General features: G+C 41.7%; 1 protein-coding gene across 6 annotated transcripts in view; it reads right to left on the reverse strand.

Moving 5' to 3' along the window:
- Window positions 1-533: 533 nt before the first annotated feature.
- ARHGEF3 (Rho guanine nucleotide exchange factor 3) overlaps window positions 534-22,871 on the reverse strand; it is a 402,985-nt gene continuing 380,647 nt past the window's right edge. For all 6 annotated transcript variants that reach the window (XM_066351719.1, XM_066351722.1, XM_066351720.1 and 3 more), the window contains 4 exons: window positions 16,632-16,889; window positions 10,736-10,906; window positions 5,673-5,859; window positions 534-2,705 (listed from right to left, as the gene is read on the reverse strand). In XM_066351719.1, the coding sequence (XP_066207816.1) occupies window positions 2,353-2,705; window positions 5,673-5,859; window positions 10,736-10,906; window positions 16,632-16,889 (969 nt within the window). In that variant the 3' untranslated portion in view covers window positions 534-2,352. The remainder of the gene's footprint in view (window positions 2,706-5,672; window positions 5,860-10,735; window positions 10,907-16,631; window positions 16,890-22,871) is intronic.

Raw genomic sequence — 22,871 nt, forward strand, 5'->3', positions numbered from 1 at the left:
TATGGTCTTGAGGTTTCAAACTAGGGACCTCAGTGCTCAGGGTTGATGCTTTATCCACTGCACCAACAATGGTCAGGCTGAACACTTCTTTTCTATAACAATTTTGACTTATCACTTGATACATAGTATAGATTCAAGATACAGTTGTTAAAAATGAATAAATAAGTAGAGGATGATCTTAGAAATACTGAGTTCTACAAAAGTCAGAATTTGCTTTGATAGATCAAAGCAAAATATTCATTTCAACCCATACCCTATTCTATTTTTTTATTTATTCTTATTTTATTGATTTTAGACAGAGGGGGAAAACACACATTGATTGTTGACTCTCGTATGTGCCCTGACCAGGGATTGAACCTGCAATCTTGGCATAGTGGTATGATGCTCTAACCAAACTGAGCTATCCGGCCAGGGCCTCACACCCTATTGTAAAGTTTGCATTTGGGCACAAGCAAAAATTTTGGGAAGAACCTCCCAGGAAGGTAGTTGAAATTTGACAATTGGTAGGACAAAGACTGTACACAAAGAAGACAACATTTTAATGTAATTTATTTGAAATGCTTCCAGAAAAGTTAAGGCCATTATACAAAAAACATTCATCAAAATAGTCATTGATTTTCCCATAGGCCAGTACTAAACAGACCTCTTTTCTCAACACGTGGCCAAAGTGGCCGATGGCGCCTGCAAAGAATGATTCATTCTTTTCCCCACCATCAAACAACTTTTCTCTGCTTCTGTCTGCACAGGCTCATTCACTGACTCAGTAACAACTTGAGAAACAAAGCAGTTTTAAATAAACTTGTGATAGAAAAAAAAATCACCATGTTTAAAATCTATAAATACAGAAATATTTTTACAGGGTAAAATTAACCACAATATTTCTTGTTTTTGAAAAATAAGTAATATACCTTGTTTTTATATTGATAAATCTTGTCACACATCTTCTCTGAATGCACATGATAGATGCACATAATAAAATGAAAACATAGTATTTACTGCTTTCTTTTCTGTAAACTTGAAAGACACAGAAGATTTAAAAACTCTTTTGGCAATAATTTAGTATCATTACTACTAGTGCTGGTATGGGTATAGTTTTGCACAGCGCATCCATAATATTTACACACACGGGGAGCTTTTCTGTGTGTTCAGTTCACTTTTGTTAAGGTCTACGACCCACTCTGCATTGTAAATCAAGGCTGGACAAAGAGATACTAGTTTGGCTAGCTGGCCCTAATTAATCATGGAGTTAATAAGATGGCCTCTGGAGAATGTAATTGATTTTGATCCGAGCACAGAGCCAGAGACAGCATACTCAGGAAAGTACAGCAGGAAAACCCAAGGCTCTTGCTGTTTCCGGAAGGGCACTGAACCTTATTTTTGTTTTTTAATGTTTCTCACATAAAGTCATGATGAAGTACTTCTTCCAAATTTTTCCTCTCACATATTTCTATAAATTGAGTCACTGACTCAGTTTCAGTCTTTTTTCCCATCTCTTCACATTCATGCTCTAAAGAATGAACAGGCCTCAGCAGACAAAACATAATGAAGGTGGGCTTTCTTGTTATTCTGCCAGGTCTTCCCAGACCCTTTGAGTTTTTTCTGACAGTATAGGCTAGGAACGGCTCTCTAAAGTAAGCCAACAAGGATGACAGAGACTCCAGGTGCAATGTTCATTTCAGTTCAAGATTTAGAGCTGGTAGTTATTTAGTGCTGGTCCTCTTAAGGTCAGACTCTATTTAGATTATTGCATCAAATTTGCACTGGATGCCATTACAAGGTCAAGAAGGGGCTTTTTCTTTTGCAAAATTAAGCCTCCAGAACCCCCAGGGATGTTTACATGCTTTCTGGTTGTATAACATTGAATCAAGTTCACTACAAGGATTGACCTTTCCTGGCTTTCCTTCAAACCCCATCATGATACACAGTGACTCCTCCATGCCCTGTGTTTGCAAGGCCCCCTAAATTCTGTGACTTCTGCTACCACCTCAAACAGCTAGAAAAGCACTAAAGAAACACAGAAGGACTCTTTAAGGATCTACATGTAACAGTAGTTTAGAGACTTTTTTTTTCTATTTTTTTAAAATCCAGCAGGACATTTGAAAATAACTTGTTCAAGTACCTCTTCATCCATCCAGACACTTGTGAAACACAACTCAGAACAGTTGCCACAGATTCCAGCTTACACAGACAGATCGGCAGTTACAGTACTAGGGACAAAGGTACAGATACAAGAGACTGAGTCAAGATGGTCACAAAAGTATTAAAAAGTGCTTCTCCAAACTGTTCCATGTGTGGAATGCAAATACTGTACAGGTAAGACACAGGGCTACTTCCAGGAAGTGCACGCTTCTGTTAGACGTTGCTTTCAACATGCCTGCTGTTCCCACAGGAAGAGTCTGTCTGTTCCATGTGCTCACAGTCGAGGCTGATCTCGCTTGTATCCATACTACAGTCTGATTCACTGCCTGACTGGTCCATCTGTTCAAGTTTTGTTTCTCCCTGCGGCTCTCTGCTCCTGGTGGCAGGATTTAGGAATGGCCCCTCGGAGTCAAGCACCCCAACCTGCCCAGCAGCACACAGAACTGTTTCTTTGGCTTGACGAATACAGTTGACCCACTGCTGTTTGTTGAAGGTGTCGTTGGCTTGTAGTGAGTGGGTCTGACTTTGGGATCCATTTTTGAAACTTACTCTAAAGAAGTTTTTAACTAGAAATGAAAAACACATGAAAAAAAGGTCAATGAACAGATATTCCCCCAGGCCAAAGATAACACATGTAGTGACACTAACCCCAAGTACCCATGATGATTGACCTCACTGATTACAAAATGTGTTCCACTGATCCAGGACATGGCTCAACAATATCTGACAGCCACCATCAAGCAACCAGAGCTGATGCAGGTCTAGCTCTTATTTGCCCCCCAAAGCTAGCAAATCCATATCAGCCTGGAAATACTAAGTGTCAAGGAACCCCAGGGTACTGGGCTCCACATCCAGATGCCTGGGGAGCTTATTAAAAATCTAAATGCCTGAGCCCTGTATTTTGGATTCAACAGATCTACAGTGTGCTTGATAGTCTGTAATTTCAAGTTTCCTCAAGCTAGAGATTTTTTTCAAGTGTAAGTAACTCTTCATAACACCAGAACCTGCCTCCAACCCTCCACACAATGGGACCTTTTCATTTTGTCTCTAGTGATTGAGAAGATCTGTAATGACACAGAGCTGTCATAAATTCAGTTTCATATAAAAATATAATTACATTTTAATGACATCAACAGGCATTATGTGCATTTAAGAAACAGTAGTGCACAATATGGAAGACACTTTATTTAGTGTGAGAACAACTGGCATTTAATAGGCCCCATGTGTCATGTGCAGCACTTGGTTCACAGAAGCATCTATGCTCAGTCAGTCCCCTTGCATTATCCCTGTAGTCAAGACTAGGGACCACCACTTCGGATAAATTCAGGCTCCATTCTTTGCTCTTGGTGGGCAAGCATCATAACTGCTCTATGTCTCAGTTTCCTTAATTCGTAAAATTGGGGAAAACAAAGGGAACCTGCTTTATAAGGTTATTATGTGGGATATATGTGATAATTCATGTAAGTCCTTACACAATGCCTGGCACAGATCCAGTATTCAAGAAATATAAGTTACTACTTCTACTACCATCACTATGGTGGAGGGGCTGATAAGTAGGTAAGAGGTAGTACACATTAATTACTTTGACCACATGATGCCAATGTTAACACAAAAGGCTCACATTTCACTTTCTCAAAGAAGACTTCCCTGACCATTCCTTCTGAAACAGATCTCCTACTGGTAGCTATCCCCAGCTATCTCCTTGCTTGGTTGTACTGTTCTTTTTTTTTTTTTTTTTTCTTTTCATTTTTTCTGAAGCTGGAAACAGGGAGAGACAGTCAGACAGACTCCCGCATGCGCCCGACCGGGATCCACCCGGCACGCCCACCAGGGGCGACGCTCTGCCCACCAGGGGGCGATGCTCTGCCCATCCTGGGCGTCGCCATGTTGCGACCAGAGCCACTCTAGCGCCTGGGGCAGAGGCCACAGAGCCATCCCCAGCGCCCGGGCCATCTTTGCTCCAGTGGAGCCTCAGCTGCGGGAGGGGAAGAGAGAGACAGAGAGGAAAGCGCGGCGGAGGGGTGGAGAAGCAAATGAGCGCTTCTCCTGTGTGCCCTGGCCGGGAATCGAACCCGGGTCCTCCGCACGCTAGGCCGACGCTCTACCGCTGAGCCAACCGGCCAGGGCGGTTGTACTGTTCTTAACAGCACCCAGAATATCGATCTGTTTCTCATCTATTTCCTCCATCACAACGTAAGCTCCGTAGAGGCAAGGAATTGCACTGTTCAGTTTACTGGTGTGTACTAATGCCTAGAACAGTGCTTGACACATAGAAGATACTCGATAGACACTGCTATCTTAGCTTCTCGTTTAACTCGTTTCTTCAGTCTCAAGTTACAGAAGACCATTCGAGTAAGTACAGACAAACCCGTCACCCAATCAATCCTTCTTTTTGTGTGTGTGTGTGTGTGTGTGTGACAGAGATAGAGAGAGGGACCAATAGAGACAGACAGGCAGGAAAGGAGAGAGATGAGAAGCATCAATTCTTCGTTGTGACACCTTAGATGTTCACTGATTGCTTTCTCATATGTGCCTTGACCGGGGGCTCCAGCAGAGCGAGTGACCCCTTGCTCAAGCCAGCAACCTTGGGCTTCAAGCCAGCAACCTTTGGGCTCAAGCCAGCAATCATGGGGTCATGTCTATGATCCCATGCTCAAGCCAGTGACCCTGCACTCAAGCCAGTAACCTTGGGGTTTTGAACCTGGATCCTCTGCATCCCAGGCTCTGTCCACTGCGCCATTGCCTGGTCTGCCCAATCAATCATTCTTAAGTCTCTCTCTCTCTCTCTTTTTTTTTTTTTTTTACAGAGACAGAGATAGAGTCAGAGAGAGGAATAGATAGGGACAGACAGACAGGAACGGAGAGAGATAAGAAGCATCAATCATTAGTTTTTCGTTGTTGTTGTGACACCTTAGTTGTTCATTGATTGCTTTCTCATATGTCCCTTGACCTCGGGCCTTCAGCAGACCGAGTAACCCCTTGCTCGAGCCAGCGACCTTGGGTCCAAACTGGTGAGCTTTGCTCAAACCAGTTGAGCCTGTGCTCAAGCTGGTGACCTCGGAGTCTTGAACCTGGGTCCTCCGCATCCCAGTCTGACGCTCTATCCACTGTGCCACCGCCTGGTCAGGCCATTCTTAAGTCTCTTTAGAGACAAGTCTGCCAGTCCAACTATAAAAGGCACTGTTGTGCAGCTGGTATCTACAATACATAGGGCCTATCTGGTATTAAGCATGCTTTTATCCAACAGATACAGAGAAAGGGAGCTTAAGAAGCACCAATTATGTGCAAACAGGTTCACTTGCAGTATCTTACTTAATCCTTATAATGGGTAGGTATGTATGCATCCCCACTTAGCAGATGAAAAACAGGGTCAGAGAGACTGAACAGAGCTATCTGATCAGCAAGAGATGAGATAGCTCTGGGAGGCAGTGCAATTTCAAGGTCATGGCTCTCTCTTTCACCAGCCAGCCACTCCCTCTAAACCACCACTGCCACAAAATATTCAACCGGTCAAAACAAACTGTCATCCATACTTCTCTCATTGTTGCTGAAGGCCCCCCGCAGGGAGCCACCCAGCCTCACTTCTCCGTCCTGCAGGTCTTCCAGAAGGAGGTCCTTCACGGGGATTGGCTGTCGGTACAGCTGGTAGCAGAGTTGTTCATTGTGGGTGACGGCTCGAGTGATCACAAGCACTTCTTGGAACAGGAAAACATGCAGTTTCTAGAAGAGAAGAATTGATAGGACTTCCCTAAGCAACAATCTAATGAGTAGTTGATTACTGGACTAAGAGGTCCGCAGGTATCAAGTTCACACTGGTTTACAGGCTCAAATCTACCCCCAGGCAAACAGAAGTCAGGCAGTTCTCAAGCATTTCTAGATGCATCCATTGCCTTTTTTTTTCTTTTTAATTAAAAAAAAATATTGATTTTAGAGAGAGGGGAAGGGGAGGAGGAAGGGAGAGAGGGAGAGAGAGACACACACACACACATCAATTTGTTGTTCCACTTATTTTATACATTCATTGGTTGATTCTTTTCAGTGCCCTGATTGGAGATCGAACCCACAACTTTGGTATATCACAATGATGATGCTAGCCAACTGAACTACCCGGCCAGGGCCCACTGCCTTTCTTGAAGGAGCGCCTCCCTGTAAGAAAGGCCTTTCTGCCTACAGACACCTGCAGCCTGGACTGCCTTTACAATGCAATTCAGAACCTGTACAGATACACAGAGCTCCAGCTCCCATAAGAAAACATGAAAAAGGGGAATAGAATTAAGGGGGTAATGAGGGGGGGGGGGGGAAAGTACCTCCCTGGCTTTGGTTTATATTACCCAATATAATTCTAAGATATCACAATGAACAACAGTCTACAGAAAATGAGACTGGTATATCAAAGCCTAATATTAATCTTTGCTTCCCAAACTAAAAAACAAACCAAACAAAAACAAAAACAAAACACTTGTTCCTTCAACCACAGAGCTGATTATCAGCTTCATCCAGGCACTACAACTCTGAACACTGCCCATTCCTGAGGAAACCAGGGCACGCTGCTGCAGCCACAAAGAAACTACCAAAGAAGCTGTCCTCAGTTAAATTCATCAGAACCTCAACTCTCTGAAGAGGTTGTGCTTAAAAGGTTGATGACTGATGTGTGTGTTGTGGGCAAAAAGAAAATCTCCAAAATAAAGGCTTGTGTCAAACCACATCATGAGAGCAATTTTGCTGGGTAGAGCTGGGATAAATTGGCTCCATTTAATTCTGTGCGCCAGACTCTTCTCGCTGTTTGGAAATGCTGAGGAATTGAGGTGAAAAGATCCATAGCTTTGCTAGTGGAAATATTTGGGTTTTCTAGTGGAAATATTTGGGATTGTCAACTCAGGGGTCTCAAAGAAGACACCAGAGAAATAGTGGTACAAACTTACACTGGAAATTTTTTTGGGGGGGGTTAAAGAATAGTGTGTATTTTTCTTTTACTTTTTGAGTCAGTTTTTCAAATAAATTTTCAAATTAATTGGCATAAACTTATTTCTTTTTTCTTTTCTTTTTTTTACGGAGACAGAGTCAGAGAGAGGGATAGACAGGGACAGACAGACAGGAACAGAGAGATGAGAAGCATCAATCATTAGTTTTTCGTTGCACATTGCGACTCCTTAGTTGTTCATTGATTGCTTTCTCATATGTGCCCTGACTGCAGGCCTTCAGCAGACCTACTAACCCCTCACTTGAGCCAGCGACCTTCGGTCCAAGCTGGTGAGCTTTTGCTCAAACCAGATGAGCCCGTGCTCAAGCTGGCGACCTCGGGGTCTCGAACCTGGGTCCTCCGCATCCCAATCCGACGCTCCATCCACTGCGCCACCGCCTGGTCAGGCTCTTACTTTCTTTTTTATTAAGGTATAGTTGACACAATATTACACTAGGTTTAGGTGTACAACATAGTGATTTAGGGTACTACAGTAAATCTAGTAACCATACAAAATTATTATATTAATAACTATATACTCTGTGCTGCACATTACATATGATGACTTAATTAATTGATAATGATGTTATTCCTGTTCACCTTTTTCACCCATCTAGAATCTTGATTTGGGGCATGGGGAGCACATTCAGTATTATCAGATAATTTTTATTTGGGAGAGATGAGACTCACTCCCACCCCACCACAGACAGATAGACAGACACATGCACACACACAACAAAAACTGCAGAAACTAAAGCTCAACCAAATGCTGGCTGGTGGAAACACAGATGATGATTCAGTACTGGGGAAAGTGGGAGTTGAGGAGTGAGACTTTATTTTTATCAAAATGATTAAATATATATTTAAAATAGTTGAAAAAACACAGTAAAGCACAAGCTAACTAAGTTAAGGGCTTTTTAAGGGGAGAGATGGTACAAGAAATGTGTTAAAACTTTCGGGGGCAAGGCAGAGAAGGGGTTGGTCATTGTTGTACACTCTAAACATTATCAGAGATATTTACACTATTTCAGCTTCAATCAATCCTCTAGCCAGACAGGCAGTTTGAACTCAGATTATCCAGGAAATCTTTAAAAAGGTTTATGATCTCTTAAGAATGTTCACTAAGGATTCCTGTTCTTACTTTCTGTTTCTTTTTGCCCTCAAACTATTAAGCTGTTTTCTTGATAGAAGATTTTATGACATTTACAATTCTACTGGGAAAAAAATAACTAAAACCTCCCACCTCAATTACTATCATTGTTCTAAAAAATCTGTCTGCTTGCTATATAAACTAGAGTTCACCTTTAATGTCCTATACTCACAACTAGAGTCTCAGTCCTGGACGGACAGAAAGAGAATAGGTTCTCATCCCATGGAGCAATGCATCTCCCAACTATTTCCCACAGGGCATCCAAGAAACAATGTTCAAGGAGCCAGAGCATCTACCATTAGAAGTCTACCAGTGCTTTCCAAAATCAGCAAGAAGCGGAATGCCATTTTCTAGCATATCAGTCCCTCCCAGTCCAAGAGAAACACGTTCCTTCAACCACAGAGCTGATTATCAGCTTTCAAGCAGTGACCTGCAACAGGTCTCATTAGCTCCATTGTGCCGTAAGCTGGTTGGCTCCAGCAGCACTAATAATGGTGTTATAACATGCACTTCATGATTTCAAGTAACAATTCCAAGCCTGCTCCTAAATGCCACTTCACAGTCCAGGTCAAATGGGTGTCCCCTGTGAATCATCACAGATTTATTAAGAACCCTTCAACATAGTTTTGGCTTTTATTCTGAGAAATTGAAGATAAAATACAATAAAAGTGGAGACTCTTTCTCAACACTGAATTTAAGTATATATTTATAATAAAATTCATGTATTATATAAAAACATATTTTACATTATAATATGAAAAGTTATAATACAGAATGTATATAAGCATTAATTTCTTCTGGCTATACCTAAAAAATAGCCTGAGTCCAATAAATTTTGAACTCATGTAATTCACATCCACCTTTTCTTTATATAGGTGTTCACTCATTCATTCACTCACTCATTCACTTTGGTATGTGCCAGGTCCCCATAACAGGTGTGGGGGATTGAGAAGACACAGTTTCCACTCTAGAAGATCATGGTATAATGGAAGATAACTGACAGAGAGAGTGATAGAGAATTACAACTCACTGTAGTAAGCACTCCAGGGGAGATCTGTCCAAGTTGCTATTATAGGAGAGGAAGAACAATTTCAATATCTACTCAGGAAATGGGGTATTGACAAGGGTAGATAAATAGCTAATGGAGAGTAGGTTATTATTTAAAAAAAATAAAACACTAGTCTCAAAATGTCAATCTGTGGATGGGTACTAATCCATAAAAAACAAAAGTTTCTCACAAAGCCAAATGAATTCAATTTAAGAGCTGAGATCACCCATTGTTTCTTGATATCAAAGTGGCAGCAGGTAACTGTCCTGTTTGTTTTTGAAGGTCATGATCAAAAAAATAAAAAGTTGGCAACTCTATGTTGGTTTCCAAAATTCTTTTTGACTATGCACTAATCATAAAATTAAAAAATATATATACTTTATTTAATATATAAAAGAATATATATTTTACATAAATTATAAACATACACATGTATATTACTTATAAATTATAACTATATAATATATAAATGTATATAAAATGCATATAATTATACATAGCCACATACATGGGATTTTCTAATATAAAAGACACTGGGAAAGCCATTTTTATTTATTTACTTATTTATTTAGTGACAGACCCAGAGAGAGACAGAAAGAGGGATAGACAGATAGGAAGGGAGAAAGATGAGAAGCATTAATTCTTTATTGCGGCACCTTAGTTTCTCATTGATTGCTTTCTCATATGTGCCTTGACTGGGGGCTACAGCAGACTGAGTGACCCCTTGCTCAAGCCAGCAACCTTGCACTCAAGTTGGTGAACCTCGCGTAAGCCAGATAAGCCTGTGCTCAAACTGGTGAGTTCGGGGTTTCGAAACTGGGTCCTCCGTGTCCCTGTCTGACGCTCTATCCACTGTGTTACCACCTGGTCAGGCAAAAGCCATTTTAAAAAAATATATTGATTTTAACCTGACCTGTGGTGGTACAGTGGATAGAACGTTGAACTGAAGGGCTGAGGTTGCTGGTTTGAAACCCCGAGCTTGCCTGGTCAAGGCACATACTGGAAGCAACTACTATGAGCTTGTGTTTCCTGCTCCTCCAATCCCTTTCTCCCTCTCTCTCTAAAAATCAATAAATAAAATCTTTAAAAAAAAAAGAATGTATTGATTTTAGAGAGAGAGAGAGAGAGAGAAACAAAGAGGGGGCAAGGAAGAGAAATAAAAGAGAGAAAGAAAAATGTTGATTTATTGTTCCACTTAGTTGTGCATTCATTGGTTGTTTCTTATATGTGCCATGTCTGGGGATTGAACCTGCAACCTTGGTGTGTCAGATGATGTGCTAGCCAACTGAACTACCTGGCCAGGGCCTGGAAAAGTCATTTTTGTGCTAACTATGTGACACTTGATAGGGAAGGCTTGGTAACAGAAGGGTCAGCATCAAGTGGATTAAGTATTGGGGGAGGCCCAGGATGAGACCACTGAAAAGGAGTAATCACTCACCACACCCCTGTTGTTCTTCAGTTCGCCATGACAACACAGAACTCTTGAGCTTTCGATCAGGGAGTCTTTCTGGCCTTCTTCCAAGTAAAGAAGTCGTTCTTTATAATAACGGCATTCAGATTCCCCAGTCTTGGTGTTGATTTCTGCTACAATTCCCTGAATAATGTTTATCTATGGAAACAAAGAAGAAAGTATGGGAATGTAAGCAAACCACACACACCAACAAGTCCCGGGGGCTCAGCCTAGAAGGTCACTGAGATACACGTGGCTCTAATTTGAGATTGTGTTATATAAGTTGCTGCTTTGGGGAAAGGGAAAAATAAAGGCTTTTAATACACCTCATTTATCTATCTATCTATCTATCTATCTACTATGCACATAATCATCTAGATATACACATGTACAAATATATTTATTTGTACAGACATACAGATATTTATATCATATATATAACTAATGTTAATGAGTAATTTTATCTGAGAGGAGGAAGTACCAGGTATCGCTTTCGATGTGCAGGACTCACAGCTATTGAGCTCCACATTGTACAGTTCTTAAAACTATATACACTCATGCCCATGCCTATAGCACATGTGAACAAATTAGGGGATACAAAGCAATGGTGGATGCAATGTTATTAGTACAAAACAAAGCGAAGCAAAACAAAAAACATAAAAAGAATATGGCACTAAGACAGAGCCAGTGGGCATTTGTTCTGATATGTTGTTCTATCACACAGGTACATCTAAAGGTAGATACTACTAGAAAACAAAGGAACAAGAAATCAGTGAGTAAAACCTCTAAGACACCAAGCAAAGGCAAAGTAATGACTTCCTCAGCAGGGTGCTTTGCCCCCGAAAAGTGAAAGACCAAAGTCCCATCTTCCTTGTGGTGGTTTTCATTGAGAAGAACTTAACAGATGAGAAATGTAGAACTTAACAGATGAGAAATGAAGTCCACTTCCTGGTCACAATTACTTAATGGAAAAACCAACCAATCTCTAAAAAGCAAGGTTTTAGAAGAGAATTTTACTCAGCAAAAAGTTACCAGGTCTTATTTTTTTATTTTTTATTTTTTGTATTTTTCTGAAGCTGGAAACGGGGAGAGACAGTCAGACAGACTCCCGCATGCGCCCGACCGGGATCCACCCGGCATGCCCACCAGGGGGCGACGCTCTGCCCACCAGGGGGCGATGCTCTGCCCCTCCGGGGCGTCGCTCTGCCGCGACCAGAGCCACTCTAGCGCATGGGGCAGAGGCCAAGGAGCCATCCCCAGCGCCTGGGCCATCTTTGCTCCAATGGAGCCTTGGCTACGGGAGGGGAAGAGAGAGACAGAGAGGAAGGAGGGGGGGGGTGGAGAAGCAAATGGGCACTTCTCCTATGTGCCCTGGCCGGGTATCGAATCCGGTTCCCCCGCACGCCAGGCCGACGCTCTACCGCTGAGCCAACCGGCCAGGGCACCAGGTCTTATGTTAAAGTGATAGTGAATTGTCTCTAAGATTGTTCAGTGATTATTTTTCACATGCTAGTGAACTAATCTTCTGCTCGAAGTAACTGGATGAAAACTTCCACCAGTTGTAACTTCAGAACTCCCACCTAAGTCTGACAGGATCTTACAGCTCTGACGTGAGTCTGCTGAGGGGATCCTACCAACAGACGCATGCTCTGTGCAGTTTCGCAGCTATTATGAGTTTCAAAGATTATTTATTAATTCTTTTCTCTACTTCTCAATTTGGTTGTAGCACTACTTTGATAATCAAAAAACACACTATTTTTAAAAAACCAGGCTCATTATGTCATAAAAAAATCTTTTGGGCCTTTGATATCAACCTAATATTAAATATAAATTCTGTGAAATCAATCTGAGTTTTTAACTTTTTAAAATTTTTTATTGAGCCTGACCTGTGGTGGCGCAGTGGATAAAGCGTCAACCTGGAAATGCTGAGGTCACTGGTTCGAAACCCTGGGCTTGCCTGGTCAAGGCACATATGGGAGTTGATGCTTCCAGCTCCTCCCCCCTTCTCTCTCTGTCTCTCCTCTGTCTCTCCCTCTCCTCTATAAAATGAATAAATAAATTAAAAAAATTTTATTGAATTTATTTGGGTGACATTAGTTAATATAATTATATAGGTTTCAGGTATACAATCTATAATACATCTTCTGTAATTTGAGTTCTATTAACACAAAACAAATAATAATAGAACACTTTTGTATGCAAACTTTCTGTTTCTTGTTTTCCCCTCTTGGTTTTCAAAAATGACTGATTATTACTGTTACTTTAAAAAACAAACAATAAAGAAACTGCACAAAATATGCTAAAGCTATAACTCATCCTTGAACTTAATTAAACTAATGTTTGCTGAGCATCTGTTCATTGTTAAACAAGGTTGTGGCATTCAAAGTAATGAGAGGATCTCTAACCTTCAGAAGCTTAAACCATATGGGAGGTATATGAGCAACTGCCTCATGTCTACCTTATCATTTTACTTTACTACATCTTTAATATGTTGCAGAATCTATATTTTTCCTTGCTTTTCTTAACATTAATTTCTATGACTCATCTTATAAAGTTAATTATTAGTAGGTATTCCTGGGCAGCTGAAATTAACCAATACTTGAGTCAGATTTCTAAGCTTCCTGTAAGGATCCAGGAAACAAGAAAGGAGATGTACTATAGTCATGAAGATATGTTCATTTCCCAGTTTAACTCAGGAACTGAAGAGCTGGCATGATGCATGATTAATAAACTCAAACACCACAGTGGTTTCATAGGCAGCTATGACTACTTTTAAATGGTATTTCTTTCTCTGGTATTTGAAAAAGTATAAAGAGACAAAACAGTGAAAACCCTCAGTGTTATTCCATGTTCTATGGAATACATGTATACATAGAACTGGGTCTGCTTTATTTAAAATATTATTTTGTATTTATATCCACCTGTATAACATGAGAGTCTAATTTCTCTGCACTGGTCCTAAGAGGAATTTATGTGGCAGAATTTCAGCGAGGAACAAAGGTAAATATAGCAGATTGCCAATAGCACATAGTCACGGTAGTTGTACATTTAAATTAAATTTATTGTTGTATCTCTCATCAGGGTTCAAACAGACGGAAAGGGACTGGTAGAGGGAGATGAAGATACCTGGTAACAGAACAGGCATTAGGCCCACAGATGCTGGAGTCATCATCCTCCAGGTAGAATCTGAAAGACCTGTCTAGTACCTTGTGTGGTAACATCATCTACCTGCAGGGTCCTGACATGTACCAAGAATAGCTGCCTTCACCGCTGTTGCAACAAAAGTAGAACTGTTCTTCCCATTGATTCCAGTGATTTTTTTTTAAAGGAGTTGAGGAACAATGGTGGGCAGAGGGGAGAGATGGTTGCAGGATCATTTTCTGGCTGAAACAATTCTGAGAATTAAAAATGTTAAACAACCAGCTCCCTGGAATATCTGAATATCCAAAGCCCTATTTTAAGAAGTTGTCTTTTGGAGGAAATTCCTATTAATTCTCCAAAATGCTATGAAGAAATTCTAATAATGCTGTGGGAGTTTAGGTATTAATTACATCAAAAGCAAGACCTTTCTTTAGATCAAAATCATAGGACTGAATGCTTGGTATAAAAGCAATTTACTTTCAGAATTTTCTGCTTTTTAATTTTCATAGGTGGAAAATTTATTCAGGGAATATGTAAGTCAAGCTATACTGGTACTGTGAGTTTTACGTTGATCAAACATCCATGATGCACCCAAGAGTACAGGGTTAAATATTTCTGCTCATCTGGGGTAATGCCATGAGGATTATGAAAAGATTTTAAAAATGCTGTGCCTATGTTGTATAAATGGCCATTTAGAAGACTTGCTTTGCAGACATTTTCAAATACAGGTATACCATGCTCCGTGCACAAATCTGCCTGCATTACCAGTTGCAAAGTCAACTTCTGAAAACAGTATCACATTTTATGCTCTGGTGCACCTTTCATACCGCAAACAACATATTCTTATGTCCGTTTTTAAATTCATACTTTAGCTCACTGGGTGTTTTGTTTTTTGTTGTTTGTTTTTTACACAGAGTATTATTCTTTCATGCTGCATGTTAAAAAGAAGAAATCTTTACAATAAAACTCCAGGCAGGCTTGTGTGCTTTAAAAAGTAATTATTTAGACTAGTGTGAGCTCCCTGTTTTCATTCCTGCAGACCACACACTGTCTGGGATGAAACACGGAGAGGAGGCAACTCTATTGCCGTCTTTCCGGCAATAAAAACAGACATGCTGAAGTGAGATGGGCCTCATCCCTGGTGCCTGCATCCTCTGGCGCGCTGGACTGGGAGCCTGGTCTGTGTGCGTCGGGACTGCCAGACACCTCATGAATCAGGAGAGTCTTTCCTCCTCCTCTGTCTCTATCTGGAGGCACCTGGCCCAGCAGTGAGGCCTCTCCACAAAGCCTGGTGGCCACACCGCTTTCCGTAATTCCAAAGGCAACGGGGCTCAAAGTGGCTAGGTAAAGGATCACAAACAGGTAGAAAAGGCACAGACACTGCAGTCTACACCGACAGATTCAGACAGCAAGTCCATCACTTGCTGGCTCTGGTCCCAGCAAGTTACTTTATCCCTCCAAGCCTCTCCTAGAAAATGGTCCTAACAAGAACAGTTTTCTCATAAGTTGCTATGAGGATTATAAAAGACACAAACCTCTAAGGCAATTATATAAAGCTGACCTACTAGGTGTTCAAGTCAGCAGGTATTACTACTGTTACTACTTGTCATTAACCCCTCTTTGGGAGGAGATAGGCGGTTTGCTCAGCAGGCTTAAGGCTTCTGGTTTTCAAATCATCTATGTGTCTCCTCTTCCTGTTATGGTCCCAGAGCCAGTCAGGGAATGAGGCCTGTGAGTTGATCTTAGCCTCCACCCCACTGCCGCGGCTTGAGCAGGTTGCCATGACTGCATATCTGGATGGAGGCATGCCAACTCGCCTCTCTGTCCCTAGTCTTTTCCTTCTCTGTCCCCTGTCCTACAGACGAAGAGAGTAACGTGTCCAAGGTTACAGGCTGTCAGCGATAGGGCTGGGATTTGAACCCTGACTCCCAGCTATTTAGAAAACACAACAACAAAAAAAATGTCTCAAATTAATATATAAAGCCTTCTATAATCAGATATTAACCCCCATCCTCTGTCTTTTCTCCCACTGTTTCCTCAGACTATTCTTAACCTCAGCTGACCAATCCACGGTATTCCTCAGGCAGGACCTGTCCCGTCATTTCTTCACACTGTTGCTCAGGCCTCTCGCTCCTCCTGGCTTGCCACGTCCTCTGCCTGTTCCACAGAGCACCCCAGTCAGAACCGAGCTCTCTGGGCAGAATGCTCAGTCTGTAATATTCTCATGATGCAGCCCCCGTTTTTCCTGGTCTTCTCTTGTACTCGGGAAGATCCCCTACTTCCTCATCTCAGTAAACATTTACTGATGAGCAGGACAAGGCCCCCACTGCAATCGGAGGTTGAAGAGAGCTGACTCTTGAGTGGGTATTGATGAAAAATGGGCTTTTGGGGCTAAGGTAAAGGCAACTCCGATTTTCTAACTAAGCAAAGACACTCAATTTAAAATCTCCAGAGACATTAACTCTCCTAGCAATGATAATGAACAGATTACATAATAAAAAATTTTAAAATCAAAGGGACCTTAGAGGGTATTTCATGTAAACGCTACATTGTATAGATTAGGAAACTGAGACAGAGAAAGAAGTGACTTGCAAAATCAAAACATGGTTGATGGCAGAGCCAAGCCTGGAGCCCACGATCCCCAAATCCCGTATACCCAGAGACCCCTCATTCACCCATTTACCCCATTCTCTCCCATTCCCTGGGGAAAGTAGCAAGGAAAGAGAGGAGGAAACAAACTCACAGCTTCTTCCAGGTGCTGCTGATCTGGATTATCATTTGGTGTGTGCCTGAGGATTTCTCGAAGAAGCAGAGGGTATTTTACCAGGCGGCTTCTTGGAATATCGAGGAAATTCCAGAGATCTAGTTTGCGGCTAAAGGGGGACTCTAAACATCGCTGAAGGAAATCCTGGACTCGGTGATCTTGTTTTTTATGGTCCAGCAGAGCTTTGGCGGCTACTTGATTGCTGCAGTAGCTGTCGTAGGAGCTGAGACAAGGCAGCTAAGAAAGGAACATCAGAAGAGGGTTGGAGTATTAAAAGAACAGATGCTATAGGCTCACATCACTTGTTGAGGCTGAACGAAACCTAACTGATTTTCAAGCCTGGCTGACATTCCGTTATCTGCAAGGCTGGAGGACACAGACCAATGGAATCTTCAAAATGGCAGGTAATAGACAGTTTTTAAGGCTCTCTCTGGTTAGCTTGTACAAAGTAATCGCCTTAGGTGCATGTTTAATTTCTTAATTTGTTTGTATTTCTGTCCACCTAAGCTAGAAACTAAGAACTAAAACTATTGCATATGCAAATAGTTAATAATATTCTTAAACTTCCAAAAGTATCTGGTGATGGAAAAGCCTCCTATTAAAAAACAAAAAATTTCTTTTCAAATTATTTATAAGAAACATATCTAAAAGACTGAATGGCATAAAAAGAAAGCAAGGAGGCCCTGGCCGGCTGGCTCAGTGGTAGAGCGTCGGCCTGGCGTGCAGGAGTCCCGGGTTCGATTCCCAGCCAGGGCACACAGGAGAAGCACCCATCTGCTTCTCCACCCCTCCCCCTCTCCTTCCTCTCTGTCTCTCTCTTCCCCTCCTGTAGCCGAGGCTCCATTGGAGCAAAGATGGCCCGGGCGCTGGGGATGGCTCCTTGGCCTCTGCCCCAGGTGCTAGAGTGGCTCTGGTCGCAACAGAGCGATGCCCCAGAGGGGCAGAGCATCGCCCCCTGGTGGGCAGAGCTTCGCCCCCTGGTGGGCGTGCCAGGTGGATCCCGGTCGGGCGCATGCAGGAGTCTGTCTGACTGTCTCTCCCCATTTCCAGCTTCAGAAAAATACAAAAAAAAAAAAAAAAGAAAGCAAGGAGTCAGACTCCATAGCCCAGCCCTGGGTACAGCTCAGTGTAAGCATCTCGATATTAAAAGTTAACTGATTCTAAGATGGAGCAATTATCAAGAACTCTAAAAAGTTGCAGCAAAAGTATAATTAGTAAAAAAATTAGATGCAAGAAGTACTTAGCAAAATCTTTTAAATTAGTTCTCACAGGCCAGAAATCATTCTTGGCTCTACCCAATGGTTAACATCACAATACCACGTAAAGAGCAATTTAAACTTAAAGACTTTCGAAGGCTTCAACTCCACTATCTCCTTCGAGCAAAATACTAATTTCTCTGACATGTCCCATCAGTCAAATCATGCAAACACAGAGTCAGAGAAAGGGCTGCTCATCTCCCTTTTCCAATCCTCTCTCTTAGTGGAACCCAAGACCATTCATCCTAATGCACAGGCTGTCAGCTTCCAGAAAGTTACCAGAGGCAATAAAATGCAGCCAAAGGCCCTGCTCTGTGCTGCTCTCCCTCAGATTATGAAGCCAGATTCACTACGACACCTGCTCTGTAGTGGGGGGACTCAGTGCAAGACAGTGGCAAGAGGGTCTTTCCTTTCTGCATCCTTAGTACTTTGCACTGGGTCTACTATTCAGCACAGTTTGTATTCTGAATGCACAAAGAAACGACTGTTTACTGGATTACCAGATTAGGCAATATTTGATGGTTTGGGAACACAGTTTAAAAATATATTGTGGGAGCATCTGAACAATAGGCCACAGTTTAAATATTCTGCTGCTTCTTTTACACCTCTTATTGAAATTATTTTCTCAGTGACTTAAACCAAGAAAAAGGTACCAAGGAAGCAATGTTTAAAAAGCTCACTGTTGAGTTTCACGTTCCTTGGAAATGTCTACCTTCCGCACATGTTATAAGAAACCTCTATTTGTGTTAAAAAGAGCTGCAGAAAACAATCCAATGAAAAAATAGGAAGAGGACATGAACAGACACTTCTCCAAAGAAGAAAGATAAATGAACAATAGATATATGAAAAGATGCTCATCTTCACTCGCTATTAGAGAAATGCAAATCAAAACTACAATGAGATTCCACCTCACACCTGTTAGATTAGCTATTATCAACAAGACAGGTAATAGCAAGTGCTAGAAAGGCTGTGGAGAAAAGGAACCACTCATTCACTGTTGTTGAGAATGTAAAGTAGTATAACCATTATGGAAGAAAGTATGGTGGTTCCTCAAAAAATTAAGAATAGAACTACCACATGACCCAGCAATCCCTCTACTGAATATATAACCCCAAAACTCAAAAACATGGGTACATAAAGACACATGCAGCCCCAAGTTCATCACAGCATTGTTCATGGTGGCTAAGACATGGAAACAACCAAAATTCCCTTCAATAGAGGGTTGGATAAAGAAGATGTGGTACATATATACAATGGAATACTACTCAGCCATAAGAAATTATGACATTGGATCATTTACAACAGGGGTCCCCAAACTACAGCCCGCGGGCCGCATGTGGCCCCCTGAGGCCATTTATCCGGCCCCCGCTGCACTTCCGGAAGGGGCACCTCTTTCATTGGTAGTCAGTGAGAGGAGCACATTGACCATCTCATTAGCCAAAAGCAGGCCCATAGTTCCCATTGAAATACTGGTCAGTTTGTTGATTTAAATTTACTTGTTCTTTATTTTAAATATTATTATTTGTTCCCTTTTTTTTTTTTTTTTACTTTAAAATAAAATATGTGCAGTGTGCATAGGGATTTGTTCATAGTTTTTTTTTATAGTCCGGCCCTCCAATGGTCTGAGGGACAGTGAACTGGCCCCCTGTGTAAAAAGTTTGGGGACCCCTGATTTACAACAACATAGATGGACCTTGATAACATTATACTGAGTGAAATAAGTAAACCAGAAAAAGCTAAGAACTGTATAATTCCATACATAGGTGGGACACAAAACTGAGACTCACGGACACAGATAAAAGTGCAGTGGTTTCCAGGGGGAAGGAAAGGGAGGAGAAAGAGGGAAGTGGGAAGAGGGGGAGGGGCATAAAGAGAAACAAAATATAGGGTGACGGAGGATGATTTGACTTTGGGTGATGGGTACACAGCATGATTGACTGTCCAAATGATGTGGAGATGTCTTCTTTAAATCTATGTACTCTGGTTGACCAATGTCACCTTGTTATATTTAATTGTCTAAATAAAAAAAAAAGAGCTGTAGAAATTCTTTCCTCAATCTTGTGTTTGAAAGTAAGGACAATTGGTACACAAACCTCCCAGGTGTGGTATTGTGGCTTGTAACTTAGATTTTCAGAGTTAATTAAAAGGAGCCTCAGGCCTTCTGAAATGCATTTCCACTTCCTTCCCTTTAAAGAGACCTGGAAATGCCCAACATTTTCATTATAGAGAAACAAATCAGCAGTAACCATAGGAGGTAAACTAGTGAGGAATCCCCAAAGACACTGCTGTCCAAAGGGCCATTACTCTCTGTGATCCTGCCGCCTCTGCTGCCATGGCAACCCAGTCCAGCTTGGGTCCTGTGTTCACACCTGACAGGGTGCTCATTTCCAGGGCATGACCTAAAAGGCTATCCGGTTCAGCCCACTGACTAGAAAAGGCCACAAGTGATCTCATGCTAAATAGGTAATGGACAGAGTACACAGCCTGGTTCCCAACGACATACACATGTACTTACATGAAACGTGAGAGGTGACAGAAAATACAGTGGTTAAGAGGACAGACTCTGGAACCAGGGAGGATCATGTCTCACGCCTCACTCAGAGCCTAACTAGTCGCAAAGCCCTTCTGAACTTCAGTTTCTCCACTTACAAAATGCATGTACTAATGTCATCCTTTCCTTTAATGAGGTAGGCAGATAAAAAGTGCAGCACAAGCTTGGCTCTTGGTTAAGAATCAGTAAGTACTAGCTGTTATTATTATTTTAATAAATATTTTTATTGATTTGAAAGAGAGAAACATCAATTTGTCATTCCACTTATTTATGCATTCATTGGTTGATTCTTGTATGTCCCCTGACTGGGGATTGGACCCACAACCTTAGTCTTTTTGGACAACACTCTAATCAACTGAGCTACCTGGACAGGGCTATTATTGTATTTATCCCTAGAATATTTTTAGTGAGGAAACTGTGGTTTAGAGAAGCAGAACTACTGTTCAGTTGGAAGACAAAACAACCAGCCTGAAGTGTGTTTTCTCCTCATCTCACCACCCAAAGTTCTGAACTCACCATTTCTTTTTTTTTTTTTTTTTTTTTCATTTTTCTGAAGCTGGAAACAGGGAGAGACAGTCAGACAGACTCCCGCATGCGCCTGACCGGGATCCACCCGGCACGCCCACCAGGGGCGATGCTCTGCCCACCAGGGGGCGATGCTCTGCCCATCCTGGGCGTCGCCATGTTGCGACCAGAGCCACTCTAGCGCCTGAGGCAGAGGCCACAGAGCCATCCCCAGCGCCCGGGCCATCTTTGCTCCAATGGAGCCTTGGCTGCGGGAGGGGAAGAGAGAGACAGAGAGGAAAGCGCGGCGGAGGGGTGGAGAAGCAAATGGGCGCTTCTCCTGTGTGCCCTGGCCGGGAATCGAACCCGGGTCCTCCGCACGCTAGGCCAACGCTCTACCGCTGAGCCAACCGGCCAGGGCTGAACTCACCATTTCTTTAAATAGACTATCAAGAAAAAATGTATAAGGGAAAATCTCATGTATTATTATTATTATTATTTTTTAGAAATTCTTTCTATCTCCTTAACATTGTGAAAGGGGACAGAACAGATCTATATTTTTGCATCCGTGTACAGTGCTTCCCTCTTTGGAGTTAAATTTTAATTAGAACCCAAATTAACATGAGAACTTGCCACCTTGGAGAGCTTATAAATTATTTTACTACTGAAAATAACCCCACAAAAACCTGAAACATTATTAGCATGAAGATAATTCATTTGGGAAGTTTTTTCATCATTACAGGGGAGCCTATGAGAGCTGGCTTACCCATCTGGGAGACTGAGCTGAGCTCAGGAACCAGGATGGTTCCCTGGAAAAAAACCACCACTCTGTTTAAGGTCTTCAAAGTAAAAGTAATTGATTCATTCCAAGGTCAAAAGGACTGGCCAAGGCTAACCCACTTGGGAGGCTTACTTGTTTAAAAATATTTTTTTTCCACTTTTTCCTTTGGGGGGAAATAAATCAATTTTTCATGGGTCAAACGGGCTCTGACTTTTCTCATTCAAAGTCCACTAAGGCCTGACCTGTGGTGGCGCAGTGGATAAAGCATCGACCTGGAAATGCTGAGGTCGCCGGTTCAAAACCCTGGGCTTGCCTGGTCAAGGCACATATGGGAGTTGATGCTTCCAGCTCCTCCCCCCGTCTCTCTCCCTCTCTCTCTCCTCTCTAAAAATGAATAATAATAATAAAAAAAAAAAATCAAAGTCCACTAAGATGTTTATTTTGTTCTGTTAAAAACACCAGGACTCAAAACAGATGTACCCCTTGGTTTACAGTTCCCACTCGCATGGACACATCTGCAGTTAAAAGAGGGAAAACATTTAACAGCTCATCAGGCCTGATAAATAAGTATCATTTCTCATGAGGTCTGGTAACAACGGACTAGTTGTTTAATTTTAGGCTGCTCCTCAAGCTGCAGGTCCATACTAGACATTTGAAGGATCCAGATAGTAATGGGCCAGCATGGTCTCACTTCCTTTGATACGTACAGAAAAAGACTGCAAAAGCTATCCTCAAATCAAACCAATTTTCTAATAAAAATGACAAACTTTTCTTTAAGTTTGGTACAAAATGACAATTTGTATATTAGTGTCTAAGGAAACCGTGTATTTCTATATTGCCAACTCAACAGAAACGAAGCATTACCATGCTAATTCTGGAGTGTGGTCTCACTGGCCCCTTTGCTCCCATCAAAGTAGTCCACAGCAGTTAAAGCATAGTGAGGCACACCCTCTCTTCTCAATATACCTTCTCTGTCTCCAGCTGTCTAGCTCTCTTTAGAGAAATTTTTTTGTGGGCGAAAGAAGTTAAAACATCTACTAAGGCTAAAAGTGAAAGTCAAAAATATAAGATGAATGACCTCTCCTGAAATATTAAAGCACATTTTCTAAATTATTCATTTTAGAACA

Source organism: Saccopteryx leptura, chromosome 10 (assembly GCF_036850995.1).
Source record: "Saccopteryx leptura isolate mSacLep1 chromosome 10, mSacLep1_pri_phased_curated, whole genome shotgun sequence".
NCBI lineage: Eukaryota > Metazoa > Chordata > Mammalia > Chiroptera > Emballonuridae > Saccopteryx > Saccopteryx leptura.